The sequence below is a fragment of the Meriones unguiculatus genome, chromosome 9 (assembly GCF_030254825.1).
Source record: "Meriones unguiculatus strain TT.TT164.6M chromosome 9, Bangor_MerUng_6.1, whole genome shotgun sequence".
Taxonomy (NCBI): domain Eukaryota; kingdom Metazoa; phylum Chordata; class Mammalia; order Rodentia; family Muridae; genus Meriones; species Meriones unguiculatus.
In genome coordinates, this window is record NC_083357.1 from 59868296 (window position 1) to 59886574 (window position 18279).

Sequence of the window (18279 nt, forward strand, 5' to 3'; positions counted from 1 at the left end):
AGTCCCTGCTGTAATGTGGACACGCCCCTACTCCCCAGCCAGGTTCTATCCTCTCTCTGCACATCAGCAAAGAAGCCACACCCAGTGGTGCTGGGTAAACAATGAAAAAGGGCTCTTTAATGGGAGTGCAACCTTTTGGGGGAGTTGTGGTTCTGTTGGAGGCTTTCTCACCAGAAATAGATAGATAGATAGATAGATAGATAGATAGATAGATAGATAGATAGATAGATAGACAGACAGTCAGACATTTGAGAACTTAACAGCAAATTTAGAGGGCCCAGGAATCCCACAGGGTGAGCCCATGGGAAGGCCCCAGTTTTAGTTTCAAAGTTCAAACATAGCACCGATTTGCACAAAAGAGGCCTCAACCCTGTTTTTCACCCATGAAAGCTTTAGAAGGGCCAACGCCACTACTAACTACCAAATTGCCACCACTAACGAAGCTTTTCATGCAAGTGGTTTGTTTGGACAAAGGAAAATGATGTCTAATTCTATTTACATCTTATGTTTCAGGTCCGACTACAGCCATCTGTCCTCCACCAGCAGTAAGTATTCTTTGAATGTCCTTCAGGGTTGTCTTTTAAGTTTGTTAATTAAAATGTAGTTACATCATTTTCCGCTTGCTCTCCTCCTTCCTACCCCTCCCGTGTACCCCCCAACCCCCTTCCAAATTCACAACCTCCTCTTCTTGAACCATTGCCGTTACATACACCTATAAACAACAAATATAAAGACAGACTGCTCAGTCCATGCAGTGTTGCTGGACGTATACATTTTCAGGGCTGACCATTAAGACTGGGTAAACCAATCAGGAGGCTCATCCCTGGAGAAGACTAGTTCTTCATCTCTGAGCAGCTGTTACCTGAACGTAGCTTCTCAGTCAGGGGTGGGAGCCCTGTGAGATTTCCCCCATCCATGTTGTGATGTCAGCTGCTGCTCGAACTGCTCAGGTCTTGAGGGGCAGCCGTGTTGTTGAGATTTTATGCGTGTGGCTTCCCCGTCATAGCTAGAAGGTATTATAGTCTTACAGCAAACTGCCTGGTCTCCTGGCTCTTACAGTCTCTCAGCCCCTTATTCCATGATGTTCCCTGGACCTTATAAGCAGGAATTGTGATGCAGATGTATCACTTGGGGCCAGATACCCCACAGGACACTGTTCTCTGCATGTTGACCAGCAGCACTCTCTGTAATGGTCTCCTGCTGCAAAAAGAACCTTCTTCGGTTAGGGTAAGATCTACACTTAACCTGTGTGTATGGAGCGACGTATTTAGAGTATAGTTAGAAATTATGTGGATCTAGGAAAGTTACAGTTGCAGGTTCTCCTCTAAGATCTGTGACCTCACTAGCTACTTATGGGTTGGCTAGGTTTACAGTACCAGATATGATTTCCTTCCCGTTCAGCGGGCCTTGCATCCCATTAGACAGCCGTTGGTCAATGCTAATTTTAAGGGCCACTACTGCAACGTGAGGGCTGTCTTATCGTGTTGGTCGCTGCTGGGGTTCGTAGGTGTCACAACCGGGTAGAACTACTATCCTAGCGCCCCTCAGCAGCTCTCATAGCACCTTTTGGTGCTCTAAAAGCTAGTTCTCAGGGAGGAAGTGTCCATGTCAATTTTATTGCAAATCCTCTGGGTCCTATGTCCAAAATGTGTGGTGTCCTCAGCCATAAGGACTTACCTTCAGCCTACGGGAGGTGACCAAGAGCAACAGCAGTAGCCTACGTTGTTTGGGGAACATCTTGAGCGCCCCTGCCCAATAACTTAAAGGGAGGGTTCCTCTGTCTAGTATTAGGGCTTTTTGTTAGTCTATAGCTCTTAGCCAGCCCAAAGTGGTATAACATCATTTAAACACAGGGGGGATGGGTTGGGACAGGGGAGGAGTGTTTATATTTATGTGTGCAATATACTTATATATGTTTTATACATAATTTTAGGTAAATGTGCAATAATAATTGCCTATACCTTTTCCAACACATCCTTAGTGTTATTTATCTCTCCTCCCTCCCTTTCCTCCTATATTGAAAACTCCACCCCAAGTTATAGACTCCCCTTTGGTTTTCCCATTTTCCCCGCTTCCTATCACCTCTATCCTGCTATTCTTCTTTCTTGAGCTCCTTCCTCCACCCCCAACACACCATGGTCCTTTTACTTTCCTGGTTTCTGCAGTTTCTACTCTCATCTGAATATTTAGAGCTAGAAATCACAGATAAGAGAGAACACGTATCATTTGTCTTGCTAGGTCTGGGTTACCTCGTTCAGTATAGCATTTTCTAGATCCTTCTATTTACTTGCAGATTTTATGAGCTCGTTTTTTCTTACGTCTGAGTAGTATTTCATTGTGTGTATGTACCATGTTTTCATTGTCCATTCATCGGTCGGAGGACGTTTAAGTTGTTTCCATTTCACAGCTATTGTGAATAAAAGCAGCAATGAAATGGCTGAGCAAGTATCTGGGGAGTAGAATGCAGAGTCCTCGGTGTTTATGCCAAAGAGTGGTATAATGGCCATACGGTAGACTTATCTTTCGCCTTTTGAGAGTCCTCCATACTGATTTCCATAGTGGCTGCACCAGTTTGCAATCCCATCAACGGTGGACGAGGGGTCCCTTTTCCCCACACCCTCACCAGCATTTACTGCTGTTGTTCTGTTGACCTTTGCCATCTGACTGGGGTGAGATGAAATCCTGGTTGTTTTGATTTGCATTTCTTTAATTGCTAAGGATAATGAATACTCTTTTGAAATGTTTGTTCACTTTTACTTCATCTTTTGAGAGCCCTGTTTATATCCAATAGCCATTTTTAAACTGGATCATTTGGGTTTTTTGAGTTTTTGGTTTGAGTTCTTTATATATTCTGGATATTAACCTTCTGTCAATAGTGTGACTGAAAAGATTCTCTCCCATTCTGCGGGCTTCTTCTTCACTCGGTTGATTTTTTTTTTTCTTCCCGTGGCTATGCAGAAGTTTTTAGTTTTATGAAATCCCATTTACCAATTGTTGCCTTAATTCCTGGGCAAGTGGAATCCTGTTTAGAATGTCTTTTCCTGTGTCTCTACCATGTAAGATACAGACTATACTTTCGTCTAGCAGTTTCAGTGTTTTTCATGTTAAGGCCTTTGATATACCTAAGTTAATTTTTGTGCAAGGTGATAGATGCAGGTTTTAGCTATTTGTTTCTTTTACATGTGTACATCCGGTTTTCCAAGCAACATTTGTTGAAGATGCTGCTGCCTTTTCTACAGTATATGTTTTTGGTGTGTTTGTCAGGTATCAGACAGCTGTAGCTATGTGTACTCATATTTGCGTCTTCGATTTTGCTCCATTGGTCTATATGTCTGCTTTTATGGAAATACCACACTGTTTGGTTATTATGGCTCTGTAATCTGTCTGAAATCTGAAACAGTAATTCCTCCAGCATTGTTCTTTTTGCCTGGGATTGCTTTGGGGGTCTTTTTTGTTCCATATAAATTTTAGGTTGTTTTTTCTCTATTTCTGCAAAGATTGATTAGGATTCTGGATTTTGATTAGGATTGGATTGAATCTGTAAACTACTTTTGGTAGAATTGTCATTGTCACAATATTAATTCTACCAACCCACGATTATGGGTTTTCTTTCCATTTTCTAATGTTTTCCTTAATCTCTGTCTTCAAGAATATATATATATATATAACGTTCAGGAATATATAACGTTTTCATTGTAGAGTTCTTTCCCTCCCTTGGTTGAATTCATTCCCAGTTATTTCATTTTCTTTGACCATACTGTGAAGGTGAGTGTGTCCATGATCTCTAGCCCAGTGTGTTCGTTCATAACGTATAGAAAAGCTCTGAGTTTTTGTAAGTTGATTTCACACTCTGCCACTTGCCTGAATTGTTGATTGTTTCTAAACATTTTTTATGGACTCCTTGGCATCTTTTGAGTATAATATCATAACATCTTTAACTAGGGGTAGTTTGACTGGTTTTCTGGTTTTCGTCTTATTGCTTCAGCTCCAGCTTCAAGCACTATATTGAAAAGAAGACAACCCCGTCTCATTCTTGATTTTAATGTGATTACTTCGAGTTTTTTCTCCACTTAAAGTAATGTTGGCTGTCAGTTTGCCTTTATTATGTTGAGAAATGTTCCCTCCAATCCTACTCCATCCTAGGCAGAAGGCATGTTAGATTTTGCCAAAGGCCTTTTTTATATTTAGCAAGATGGTCATTCAGTTTTTGTCTTTAAGCCCACTTATATTATCTATTGTACAGATGGATTTATGTATGTTGAACCATCTGTGCATCTTTGGGATAAAGCCAACTTGATCATGGTAGATGATATTTTTGATACATAGTTGTATTTGGTTTTCAAATATTTTACTGAGGATTTTTCATCTGTATTATTGGCCCATGGTTTTCTCTTCTGTTGTGTCTTTTATTATTTTAAAAATGATGCACACACAGATATTATATGAAAGAATTTACTGGAGGGAAGGGAAGCAGAAGAGAGTTAGGGCCTGAGTGAATCGTGAGGGCAGAGAAGAGAGAGAGATACAGAGTGAGTGACAGAGAGAGACAGAAACAGAGACAGAAAGACAGAGAGACAGAGACAGAGATGGGGTGGGGCATCCAGACAGAGAAAAGGAGAGAGCAGGAGAGGAGCAAGAGAGAGAGCCAGGCCAGTCACTAAGTACCTGGCCCAGATGATGTCATAGGACACAGGAAGTTGTCAAGACCCTAAAGGTCCCTAAGGGAAAGCCAGTTGAATTGCCTGCACAACATAACTGTGTCTTTACCTGATTTTGACATTAGATTACTGGATTTGTTGAAAGAGTTTTAAAGAGTTCCTCCTGTTTGCTTTTCTTTCTGCTATGAATGCATCTAAGCCTGTGTCTTTCTTTGGTGTCTTTATCTCTTTATTTGTTATGGGTCTGCTTCAGTTGTTGACCTCATCTTACTTTAACTTTGGTGGTTTGGATAAATCTAGAAATGTACCCATTTCCTTTAGGTTTTCCAGCTTAGTGGAGTACAGGTTTTTAAACCATCCCGTTATACAGCTCTGAACTTCTTTGGTGTCTGTTGTAATGCTTCCCTGTTCGTTTCTGATTCTGTTAATTTGGGTCCTCTCTTTTGGTTAGTTGGGCTAGGATTCTGTGAATCTTGTTTATCTTCTCAAAGAAACAGTCCTAGATTTATCTCTTCTTTGTACTATCTATTTCTCTTTCATTCATTTCTGCTCCAGTTTTTATTATTTCTTGACATCTGCTGGATTTAGGCTTGATTTGTTCTTGGTTTTCCAAGTTCTTGAATTGCGTCATTAAGTCATTTGTTTGTGCTCTTTCTGATTTTTCACTTTTGGGGCTTAGAGCTCTAAATTTCCCTTATAGGGGTGTTTTTAATGTGCCCCAGGGGGTTTATTGTATTGTGTTTTCATTTCCATCTACTTCCAGGAATTTTTTTTGACCCATTCATCATTCAGTAATGACCTATTTAATCTCCATGAGTTTGTGTACTTAATTAAAAAGGCTTTTGTTTGTTTATTTGATTGATTGATTGCTATCAATTTTTATGTTTGTTGTATTATTGGCAGGTAGTACATATGAAGTTATCTCAATATTCTGAGTTTGTTGAGATTTGCTTTGTGTTCCAGAATGTGACCTGTTTTAGAGAAGCTTTGATGAGCTGCTGGGTAGAATGTATTCTTTGGTGTTTGGGTGCAATTTTCTGTAGATATATTAGGTCCACTTGATATATGATGTTATTTAATTCTGTTGTTTCTCACTTCGTTTTTGTTGTTGCTGTTCTTCAGATGCCCTCCTAGAGAAAGTGAGGTATTGAAATCACTTACTATTGAGGTTGGGTGTTAATCTGTGTCCTTGAGTCCAACAGTACGCTTTTTAATGAAATCAGGTGCACCAGAGTCTGGTGGGTATATGCCTAGGATAGTAGCGTTTTCTTGGTTAATCCTTCCCTTGGGTACAACCAAGTGTCCCTTTTTGTATCTTCTGAGTAGTTTTGGTTTGAAGCCTGTTTTGTCAGGTGTTAGAATGGCAGTGCCTCCTGGTTTCCTGTTCCTCATTGCTTGGAATACTTTTTTCTATTCCTTCCCTTTAAGGTGGTGCCTGTCTTTAAAGCTGGCCTGGAGGCTCTTCCTTGACCTTAACTATATGACTCCTCTCCCTGTGGAATGCAAGCCCGATAGATATGCCCCAGGCTTTATCAGTAGCCTGTACACCTTTTAGGAGTATCCTCTTCAGGAACCAAATTAACTCATTTCTTAACACCAAGCACTCCAATCCCTGCTACATGGAGGCTAAGAAGGAACTCAGAGCCCTCGCTGCCTTCGCGGGATCCAGCCAACCTGCAGGGAGACATCCCTCCCCCCTGGACACTCCTGTGAATTGTAGTGCCGATACCATAGGCAATCTAGCAATCGTTTCTCCTCTTCAAATCCAACTGAAAGGAATAGACATTTAGTGAGTCTAATGACTGTGCTGAGTCTGGGCCCTGCTAAGCAAGCACTCTCACTGTGCTAAATCTCCAGCCCAGGATATAGACATTTTTATTAGCCCAACTTCCTATTTTTATAATTCCTGGTTTATCAGTGATCATGAGATGTAATGACAATGAGTAGAAATATGTTTTATACGGGCACTGAAAGGTGCTTGTACTCAATATGAAAATATAAGTAAATGTACACATGAGGAATGATGCCTCATATCCAGACAGGACTTTCAATGATTAGAAAGAAGTGTCATGGCACAGCTGTTCCTGTTGATTGGACATCTGTTTTAAAATCACCCGAAACAATTGTCTTGCAGTAGAAGCCTTGGCTTTTTGATTTGGTAAATGCTGAGTTTCTTTGCTCTCTCTTGTGATCCTGTAAAGCTTTCAACTCCCAAATGGAGAGACACTTAATTGGATCATTATGTTCATTGATGTTCTAGCTTGGTTTTCCTCTGTAATGGGGACTGTGAGAAAAGCTGAGTATCTAGAATTGTATTGTAGTGTCAAACTTTACTCGGTTGTTAGGGATGACTGTGGTGAGCAGTTTCTGATCATTCCAGCCAACTGAAGACACAACGTTGCCCCTCAGTTATGAAAGCCGTTATAATCACGAGAGCAGTTCCCTGCTAGCCTCCTGAACTGCTCTCCAGACTGTCATCTTCATTCCTGTTTGACCCAGACACCGCACTTCCTAAAGAGTGGTTTCTCTAAACTACCTACCTACTGCCGGTGCTAGATTTGTAGCTCTAAGTGCCGTCCTCTGGGTCACGACAAAGCACCTCTCTAGGCAGCGAACGTGGTCAATTGGTTCGGATGTTTCCCTCCTCTCTTGCCTTAGGCGTAGTACGGAGTTGAGCTCAGTTTCTCTGGGGCAGCTGGGCTCTGTACCGAGTCACTGATCTTCCTTTCACCTGAAGTTGTGGTGTTCACTCACACTCATGAGACCTCATGCACAGTATGTGTTTCCATCGGGCAATAGATTTGGCTACAAATGGTAAAAGAAAATAATCGCTAAGCAAGTAGAAGATTGTTCTCCTCGCATTACAATGAGCGCAGCTGAGGAGGCAGTGCAGGTCTAGGGAGCACTTCCAGTCACTCTGCTACACCTCGCTCTGCTGTTGGCATCCATCCTTAAGGTTGCCTGAGAGGTGCGATATGGCGACTGCCACCACAACCATCCCAGAGTGTTACCAGGGTTTTTAGGGTCGAAGCCTGGCAGCCCCGACAAGCCAGGCTCGGCCACCCCCTCAATACACCAGTTAAAAGACACAGGTAACAATGAAAAGGAGAGAGGGGATCGTGTTTGTTTGTTTGTTGTTTTCCGATGTGACCATGAGGAAGCCCCGGTCCATCGTGAGTTTTAGTTAAAGTAGAGGTGAGAGGTTTGCTTAACTAAGCAGGCTGGGTCAGCGTGCGGTCCCGCCGGTCACTGTCTTGCTCCTTGTAATGGTTATAGGAACTGTTCGGACTTCCTTCCTGGGAATCAAGTTCCTCCTCCGGTGCCAGGCTTCAGCCTCTTTCTTCCCCCAGCACAAGATGGGGGAATTCTGATCTCTTGAGCACCTACATGTCAATAGTTCCTATAGCCACAGGACTGTTGAGCTACATTTCTGGCCCCAGCCCTTGCTTTTAAAGTTTTACCAAAGACACTATTTTTTTGTATACCTTGAACCAGATCTTTATTAAATGTATTTTTTTTTCCTAGTTCTGAGGGCTCAGCCACCCTTTTCTGATAGTAAATACTGGTGGGCCACAGCTGGCCTGCTCAGCACCTGGCCTGAAGCTGCTCCTAGTTAGGAACATAAATGTCGGCCCCACCCACATGCAGAAGGCCCCTTGGGTAGTCATTGAAAGAGAGTGCATTTTCTGAAAATATTTTTTTTTAAATTAAGTCTAAAGTTTACCACGACACAATATGCTCTTCCAAGTAGATTGTTAAAAATCACATCTCCCATGATGTAGATAATCATACTCAAAGGGCAGAGTAGGGACAGGGTGACGAGTGTGTCATTGTCCTGTGGGCGTCTGTCTCCATCATAAGGACTGGGTATGAGCCCCCCGTATGACCAGCATGTTCAATTGCTGCCTGATACATGTATAAGGGAGAAGCAGGAAGAGCCTGGGCCTCTTCTTTTTGCTCTCTCTGACCCAGAATGAAAACACAAGGAAGTAAACATGTATGGGGCGTGTAGTGTTCATTCCAATGTGAGGGCTGAATGAGTTAACTCTAAATGAAAAGAAAGAAATAAAACTACTCCTACAAATGCTGGAGGAAAAAGTTTTTTGTAGATAAAAAGGAGAATACAATCAGAGACAGAGGCAGAGACATCTAAGAGAGTAAGCTGGACCGTGTGAGGATAGGGCAGAAGGGAGAGAAGAGAGGGGAGAGGGAAGAGCAAGAGGCCAAAAGAGCGAAAAGGACCAGCATAGCTCAAATGGCTGGATTATGTAAGGCAGAGCAGTGTGGGGAAGGGCACCCCAGCCCCTGGATTGGAAAGTTTGGGTAGGGGTGAGGTATGCCAAGCAAGGAGGACCCTGTAGCGGGGACTGAGGGATTCTGGGAGAACCTCGCTTCCAGAATCAGCTTTAATATGTTAAATAGGCACCTCAGCTATTTGTCTTGGGCTTGAGACCCAACATCCCAGTCTTTCTGTTGATAATAAATGATAAGGGTGATGCAATCTTTTCTATGACTACTTCCTGCTGACACTGGGGTACCATTGCTGCTAGAGCTACAGTAAGTCAATATCACCAGAGACCTGAGAAGGATAAATTTTAGCAGGAGGTATAATCTAAATGTCTGTGTATCAGTTAAAATGACAGACTCATCCACTACCTGAATGGCTGCCCATGGTCTGGATGGCCTTGTTGTGGGCAGTAATTGGTCTTCAGCTGTCGTTCGGGACAGCATGACATCTTCAGCTGCACACAGAGCAACATCAGCCTTCCCCTGCCAGACCCAGAAGCTCTGAGAGATTTTCATGTGGAGAATGAACTTGGGATGATTGATCTTACGTTGAACAGACAGAGTATAACCGGGCAGTGTCCATAGTTTGGACAGAGCCCTGACAGCAATTGAGGTATAGGCAGTTTTTCCCAGTGGTTGGCGTTACCACAGTCCAGCTGGACTTGTCTTGCCCCATCTGTCTCCTTTGGGTATTTTTATAATGTTAGGAATTTGTCATCATACATAAATCCATACCAATCCAAAATATTTTTGGAGACCTGCTGCTGCTTCCTTGGTCTAAAAGGAGATATAGCAATAAACCAAGATCCTGGTAGGACTAAGAAGTCTTATGAATGTTGCCTTAGTTAATTCGTACTATGTAGTCACCTTAAGATGGTAGAGTCACATGGCATGTGCCCTTTAACCCTAATAAAGATGGCTGACAACCTTGTGGTTGTTTTTTTAAAATATCTATCTTTTTAAACAAGAGTTCAGTCTAGATTACATAGATAGTATATCTTAAACAAGAGTTGAATTACATATATAGTAATTTGTAGTAAATTAAGATTACCTATGTATAGATTTTTTTAACCATAAGCGTTTTGTTGTAAGTTTTCAGTTGAATTTTGTTACAGATTTTAAAGATTTTTTTTAACCACACCCAATGAACTTAAGACTCCTGATAACAGAGTTTACAGCATAGCCTTAAGAGATTTTTTTTTTTTTGAGAGCAGAGCACAGAGAAATTGTAGAGATAAAAGAGTTTAAGAGTGGAAGTAGAAGCTTAGAGATAAGAGACTTTCGGAAGTGTAGAGCCCAGTAAGTTTAGACATAGAGAGTTGGGGATCATTTGGGAGTGTCAGTTGTTACAACTAGTGAGAATTTGGAAATCAGGTGTGCCAATTTAGGACCATTGATCCACGCTGAGGCAAAGCTGTTTGTCGTCCAAGGAGGAGAGAGAGGGTGGCATAACGTAATTCCAGTAGAGAGGATTTCTATAAGCTCCAAGAGGGAACTGAGAGAAAGAGGAAGAACACTGAGTGGCTCAGAAGGGGCAAACTTTGAGAAGCGCCAGGGAGGAAGGGCCTAGAAGGGCTTAAGGAAGAGACCCAGCTGGCAGCGGTCAGGAGAGGAGACTTTTGGAGGGAGCTGAGGAAACAGAAAATAGGGTCTCAGGGGCCAGGATGGGTTTAAGAAAGCTGCAGGATTGCAGGCATCTCCTAGGGAGAGGGGACTAAAGGTAACAGTTGCCTAGCAGACAAGACAACAAACAGCTCCTAGGGGGAGGCAGCAAAGAGTAGCTGAGGTGGGTAAAGTGTGACAAGAATTTTCATCCAGGCATCCCCAAGCAGAATGGGAAACTTGTCAGAGAGAGAGAAAAACAAAACAAAACAAAAAACGTGCAAATCACAGAGGAAAGGCGTCCCTTGTCCTTGTGATTGGGGCCCGGTGGAGGAGAGAGGAGCACCGGCATGGCTTGGATAGTAATAGCAGACATAGCAGGCAGCTCCGTGGGGTCACTGATCCACTAGAGAGCCCACTACAGTAGGCTCCAGGGGACAGAGAGACCAAGAGAGGAGGAGAGGAAGACTAGGATTTGGGGTCACATTTGATGGATGGCAGGAGCTAGCAGAAACAAAGGATCCCATACTTAACGTGAGGAGAGTCCAGTCAGCAGCTTGGTTCAGAGGCCAGGTTCCTCGGAAGGAAGGGAACTCATATACACCGATCCCAGGTTTCAGCACCAGATGAATGAAATGAGTACAGTAAAGAAACAACAACAACAACAAAACAAAAACAAATATATAGCCATTCTATGGGTGAAAAGGGAAACGTTTATTCCAAATCACCAAGGCTGTTTCTTAGGAAAGCAGAGAGAAACAATGGGGGAAATTTTCCAGGGTTTTCAGGGAATAGGTAGGTACCGGGAAGAGGGTATCCTGTAAGCTGCGGTGAAGGGCTTTGAAGTGTGAGCAAGGTGTTGAAGGAGCCTAGAAACCGGCAAAGGCCTTGATATGCTAATAGACACCACAGGCATTTGTTAATTTATGAGCCATAGATCCTCTTTGCCAGAGAGAAGTAAGGGACTATTTTCTCAAGTATCTGAGGAAATGCTGGCTTTTGTCTAAATGCCAGACTTTGGGAGAAGAAATTTCTTGGGACTAGACAAACCCCAGCCTCTCCATGCTGTTTGCTGACTGCAAGCCACGGAGAGCAAGAGATCAGGACCAGAGGCAAAGGCTGCTTTTTATTCCCCTCACTGCCCAAGGAAGACTGAGCCATTGGGTACGCCTCTTCTTCACGATTCTGAAATCTCACTTGCACTCATATTTTGTGCCACAGAGGGGGCGCAGCTGAGGAATTTATTTAACCTGTGGCTTCATTTTGGGGGTTGAATTCCACCCCCCACCCCCCGTTACAAATGGTCCATTCGCTCCTTAATAGCTTGCTGGGGAAAGCTAGCTCCACTTTCATGATTTCTGAAAAGCTCAGCACACTGTGGCCCTAAGAGAATTTCACTGAAATAAAGGAGGAGGAATTCCATTCACTCTCAGAAGTTTAAGCTGGGTTTCCAGAACTCTGGTGAGCTCATCAAGCCACGAGGCATGACTTGCATTCTTAAGTGGTGTGAATAAAAGGGGCAAATTTTATAAACAGAATGGAAGGAAAACAATAATTACAATAGGAAAAATTTAAGTGTGCCGCATACTGCTGCTGAGATCTGATCCTGTGTGCTTGGATATTTCCCTTCAGATAAAAATTATAATCACACTTGAGAATTACTCTTAGAAGGTATTAGGAGCTTAATATTTACTTTTTTTTCAGAACACATGGCATCTCCTAAGGATCTCTAACCCCAGAATAATGAATGCATGTAGGAAACAAGCAAAGAATTAACTAGCTATATTTGAGGTCTTTCTTCAGGAGCCTTTCAATTTAAGCCTAAAATGGCCCCAGCTCCAAACTCAAGATATCTGCCAGCTCTCCTCCTGGCCCTTTACCACAAAGACAAGGGAATGAAAAATTATGGGTGCTTTCGCATTAGAAAGTCTAGGCAAGTAAGGTACATGCCTGTAATTCCAACAGTTGGGGAGGCATAGGCTGTGAGTTCAAGGGCAGCCTGGTCTACAAAGTGAGTTCGGGCTACACAGAGAAACTCTGTCTCAGACGGAAGGAAGGAAGGAAGGAAGGAAGGAAGGAAGGAAGGAAGGAAGGAAGGAAGGAAGGAAGAAAGAAAGGAAGGAAGGAATGGAGAAAGACAGTCTAGGCATCTCAACTAACTACAAGACACTGGAGCTGGCCAAGAGCCATGACCAAGCTTGTCATTTGTGCCATGCTGCTGGGCCTGGGACAGATGTGCCTCCTGTCCTGAGGGCAACTTTTCTTGCAGGTTATCGCCTTCTGATTTCTCAGGGGTTTCTGCTTCTTGCCGTTGCAGGATACTTACAGGAACATCATAGCCTGGCATATTACACCGGTTGTGCTCGTGAACCCCATGGCCTGTTGGAGAGAAGTGAGCTCTCTGTGGTTTCCTTGAAAAGAGTAGATGGCAGAGACCGCCTCCTGCCCTCCGCCCATGCTGTGTGAGTGCTCCACAGAGACTCTGCAGCACAAGGGATAGCATTTTCTTCCTGTTCCTTAGAGCTGACCACGTACTTTAGAGCCATTTTCATCATGCCACCCCTTTCAAAAGGAAGAGCAGTATTTTGGAAGACCTAGCGTCAAATTTAACTCTGACCTGTTTGGAAACATTATAATCATGCTTCTCTCTCTCTCTCTCTCTCTCTCTCTCTCTCTCTCTCTCTCTCTTCCTTGATTTCTCCACTTTCCTGGGCATCCTCTGTCTCTCTCACTCTCGCTCTACCTCCATCCAACAAATCTCTTTTATATCAGATTTGTTGTATGTGGCATTTTAAAATATGTCCTAACAAAACTGCTAAAAGAAAACCTTGAGTGTCCCCTCAGCTAGATGTGCCCTTTTAGATGAAGTTAGCTGTGGAATGTCTGTGTCTCTATTCAGTCCACCATGCTTGCCTCAGTCTCCTACTTCCTCAGTTCTGATCAACAACAGTTGGGGTGCAGTTTGATGCACTGTTGCAATCTTACAGATGCTGTGAGCCACGTTATAGCAGTAGGGAGAGGGTTCAGTCATTTCTGAATGGAGAGATTCTTAGGGTTCCAGGTTTCCCCTCTACACCTGACACAAGGTTAATCAAACAGTGTCCAGCAAATGAAACTCAAATAAAACTGCTTCACTTTTTCTGACGCTTAAGATCTTGCTCTGGTACAATGATGATGTTCATGTGCCAGGATGTTCACAGGAGTGTCACAGTGAGTCACTGTGATGGATGACTACAAGCCTAGACAGGGCTCTTGTGCGTGGCTAGTGGTGTTAGTCAGTGATATTAGGAATAACATGCTTTATCTTGGGTGAGGTCGTGGTGGCAGAGTCTAGTAAGAACCCACTTAGCTGCTATTCTCAGAAAAAAGCCACCTCACTTCCTCTTTGTTCCACGGAGGCTGCCTGTTTTAAAGATTATGCCTCGAAGTTTCTGCTGCGTGTACTGATGTGACCATTGGATGTCTGAATCTGCTGCCCCTGTACCTAGCTATGACAGTGTCCTTATTTAAATTCCTCCCACAAGTAACAGCCTCACTCACACTGAGGGGAAAGAGAATCTGCAGCTCTTCCCACACCCCACGCTTTTGGGCCTTCATGTGACAAGCATGCCTTCAAGTTTGGAGACATTTGTCGAGTTCCTAGACCTTTCTTTTAGGAATGGGGTCGTTTAGTAGCTTGTTGATAACACTCCTTGATAGATCTGGGTCTTGTGTTGCTTCAACTGGAGGCGTAGCCACAGTTAGCAGGTTGGGGTAGTCTCGGTGGCCCCATATTTTGTTAGCTTTGATGCTGCTCAAAGCCTGGCAGGACACATGCAGTTCCTGCCTTGGAGAGCTGCTGCCTCGGATGCAGACGGTCAAGCCCCGCTTGAAGTTGCTTAGTGAAAGTTTGAGGAGCCCTGAGTGAGCCCAGTGGCTTCTGTTTGTGTTTCCTCTACTTGGACTCTAGCTTTGTGGTTCTCTGATTTGCAAAAAGGCTGCTTAGGAAATGTGGTCACTTGATAAATGCTTGAGTTATTTTGTTGAACTTTTTAAAATAAATAATTACATCCTTCCACTAAGGACGGTTTACTTTAAAGTGTGGAACATATCCCTTATGTTTTGAAGTTCTTTCTGACAAATGGAGGCAGCCTTTACTTGAACAATGATGGAAGGAGCTAACGAAATCTCTGAGATAATGGAACACAACCTAAAGCATTTGTATACTACACTGTTGTTTGATGGCCTAGGGTTCATATTTTTTTTCTGCACAGGAGATGAAAGCTATACAGTCTTGCTGTTTGACAACTGATAAGAAAAAAAAGCAATAAGCAAAGCTGTGTGTCAGGAAATCAAAGGGTAAAGACCTTACCACTTAGACAGCCCCTCTGATGTTCTGCTATGCTTGAATCTAATTTCAAAAATACAGTGGAATCTTTCTGGTTTCAAAAATAGGAGAGGTGGCTTCAAAGTTTTCATTTCAAACTAACTACCACTACACAAAATTTCTACCAAGGGGGTGGGGAAGAAAAAAAAAAATAGAGTCTTACTCTCTTGCTTAATCTTCCCAGAAAAGACCAAGTGGCTCCTCAGGAATATCTTGTCTCTACCAATGTTGTCAGGACCCCAGGGGAGGGGACAAAAGACAGTAAGTGACACCACTTGCACCTGCCCTTGACATTTCTCATTTTAAAAAGAATTTTATTGCCCAATAGTTCATATCCATTGGTTTTGTTTGCTTGCTTGCTTGCTTGATTGATTTGATGTTTTTAAGCCAGAAAAATGCAAATTCATAAAGAGATTAAAACCTAGAACCCCACACAGATAATCCATCATTTGCCATTTGGTGTCTAGCATTACATAGTTTTAATGATCATTTGTACTGTAGTATACTATAATGACCATCTATACTAGAACACCCTTCTGGAGCAGCCTGAGTGTCCATAGAGTATTTATTTCATTGTGCTTCTGTGCTGTGTGTTTGTCACAGTCACCAGGGCCTGTAGTAGACCCTCAGGTTGTGCTTCACTTCGCCATTAGAAACACGATTGCCAGGGACATCCTTATTCAGTTTGCATATGTTGATTATGAGAGTGAACTCCTACTCCTACACGTAGAATTATCAGGATAAAGCTGTGCTGTTTGTAGCTCACGACCCCTTCTTCTCATCACTGTGGACCGTTTCCTTCTCCCACTGACACTGAAGAATAACCAGATGTCTCAGGAACATTGTGATATTATGTGTGAAAGGGATATATACATGCAGGTAGATGCGTACAGAGACACTGCATAGAAATGTTCTGTAAACATGAGCAATAGTGCTTCGTGGAGTGGCTGATTAACGAGGAGACTCTCGTGGTATGGAGCGCCTCAGGTTGAAGTCTTGACCTTATTTCCTTTCCGGCTCAGGGAGCAGTAGTAGCCACAAGACCACCAGGGCCAGGAACAGGCTTCATGGAAAGCAGTTCTCATTCCGGTGGGCAGTTTTAGCCTGCATCCCTACTGCTCACTTTAACGCATGGTGCGCTCTCAGATCAGAAGGACTTGGGGAATGTTCACAGAGTCCCTAGAGTAGAACTGACTGAGGAGGCTCTGTCTGTATGTCTCCTTCCTTCTTCCTTTCCCTCTCTCTGCATGTCTGCTAAACTTGTTTTGTACAACATGGTGGCTATGGGTGGGAAGAAATGGCCCATCCGTCCTCACTCCCTCTTTGATTTTTATCTCACGCTAACACCATAACACCGTCTGACATCATCACTGACCCATAAAGGAGGTGCGGCTGAGTCATTTGACCCTGTGTGGGAAGAGCAGCATTCATTTATTGTTTTTGTTGTTGAGAGCCTTTCAATTACGGGTCTTTTTCTGCACCTCTATAGTTAATCTGCTGTTGCCTCAGGCTTAAGGACATGGAGGCTGACATGAAGAAGGGTCATCTGTCACAGTGGAGAAGATGGAGGTCTTTCTGTGAGACGGCATCACAGAGGGTCAGCATCAGTTGCCATCCGTACTACTTTTGGAGTAGAAAGCCTTGCTCTTCAGACCATTTCCCCTGCTGAAAGTTGACATAAAATAACTTCAGAAGGCTGGTTCTTGGATTTTTCTGGCTTTTAAAGCAATAAGCCAGGAATTTGCAGGTGTGGGGCCTCAAGGTCGTAGAAAAATTGTGGGAAAGGAAAACCTACATCCTTGCATTTCATCCTCTCCATCGTTTCGAGATAAGCATCTCCCTCGGGTATTTTTCCTGTATCTGTATGTCAGTCTCTTTCTTAGTTACATGGTACTGAGTTCCAAAGAGAAGGAGGCGTTACTGTTGTGCTTGACTGTAAAGCATCCCTCACAGGTGCTTGTGTTTGAACACGTGGTCCCCATCCAGTGGCAATGTTTTCTGAGGCTGTGAGACCTTGGTGATGGGTTATGCCCCGAGCTCTCTGTTTGCTGACGCACCAAGATGTGAGCAACTCCCTCAAGCTTCCACACCACAGAGAGAATAGCCCTCACAACTAAGAACTCCACCATTCCTTGCTCAGCACGAGGAAATCTAACCTCACAATTCACGAGCCAAAATCCTTTCTGCCTTATGTTGTCTCTGTCAGACATCCTGTCACAAAGATAAGTGAAAGTGCAGCTATGTCTCCTCCTTAGCAGGACTAGGCACTTCAGAGCTAGAGGCCACTGTGGCGAAGGTTACAGACCAGAAGTGCAGGCTGAGAGATACTCTCTCACTCTGCTTTTAAAGCCAGCATTGACTGGTCCACCTGGGGGAAAAGCCCCACCTTGTCTGTTAACAAGAAGCCCAGATGAAATGGCCTAGCCATCGTCAGTTTGTATTTATGTCCAGGCAGCTTTCTCTTCAAGTGAGAAGTGAGCCTGAACTGTGTAGCAACATGTGGGACAAAAACAGAAAATATGTCAGTGCTGTCCTCAAGATGCCAAGATACTTGACTCTTCCACTGACTTGCAGGCCAAAACAAGCCCCTGAGCTTTATTCCCCTCATTTCTAGTTTGACCAGGAGCAAGATCAGCACAGAGTTACAGTTCTGGTTTCCTGCAGAGGCAGTCAGGGTGTACTTTACGGTCATGTACAAGGCATCTTGTCCTTGAACAAATATAACAGCAAGTTCACCTGCTGCTTAACACCTCTCAGAAACAAATCACCTCTGAGATAAACCTTTATTAGTACAGATGTGAAGATCCTGCTCCTCGTACCCTGAATGACTATAAGGACTGGAGTTCTCTAATTAACAAGCCCATGAGCTTAGTGATGGCTACATCTCCCTTTGGTCTGTTTTGTTGCAAATACATTTGTTTAATTTCCTGAAACTGGGTGGATTTTAATTCTGGACTTGTTGCCTCCACAGTCAGCTATCACATTCTCAAATCTATAAGATTATATTAGGAGCCCAACACTCTCAGGATGCCTTTGCTGCAGGGGAATGTGACAAGCCCGTAGTGCTTTAGGAAAAAACAAAACAAAACTGGAATCTTTAAGCAGAAGGAAGATTTGGGGTGTATGGTGGTTTGGATGAAAATGGCCCCGTACAAAGGCTCATAGGTAGTGGCACTATTAGAAGGTGTGGCTTTGTTGGAGTAGGTGTGGCCCTGCTGGAGGAAGTGTGTCATTGGGGGTGGGCTTTGGGATTTCAAATGCTCAAACCAAGCCTAATGTCACTCTCTCTTCCTGATGCCTCCTGATATAGATATAGAAATCTCAGCTACCTCTCCAGCGCCATGTCTGTCTGTCTGCCACCATGAT

At 43.4% G+C, this 18279-nt stretch overlaps 2 protein-coding genes across 2 annotated transcripts in view; both read left to right on the top strand.

The window, feature by feature from the left end:
- Nucleotides 1-18279, top strand: part of Fam124a (family with sequence similarity 124 member A) — a 54139-nt gene that overhangs the window by 7713 nt on the left and 28147 nt on the right. The window contains exon 2 of the mRNA XM_060391291.1: nucleotides 514-545. Coding sequence (XP_060247274.1) covers nucleotides 514-545 — 32 coding nt within the window. The remainder of the gene's footprint in view (nucleotides 1-513; nucleotides 546-18279) is intronic.
- Nucleotides 1-18279, top strand: part of Serpine3 (serpin family E member 3) — a 123336-nt gene that overhangs the window by 7671 nt on the left and 97386 nt on the right. The window contains exon 2 of the mRNA XM_060391296.1: nucleotides 514-545. The gene's annotated coding sequence lies outside the window, so the exon portion shown is untranslated. The remainder of the gene's footprint in view (nucleotides 1-513; nucleotides 546-18279) is intronic.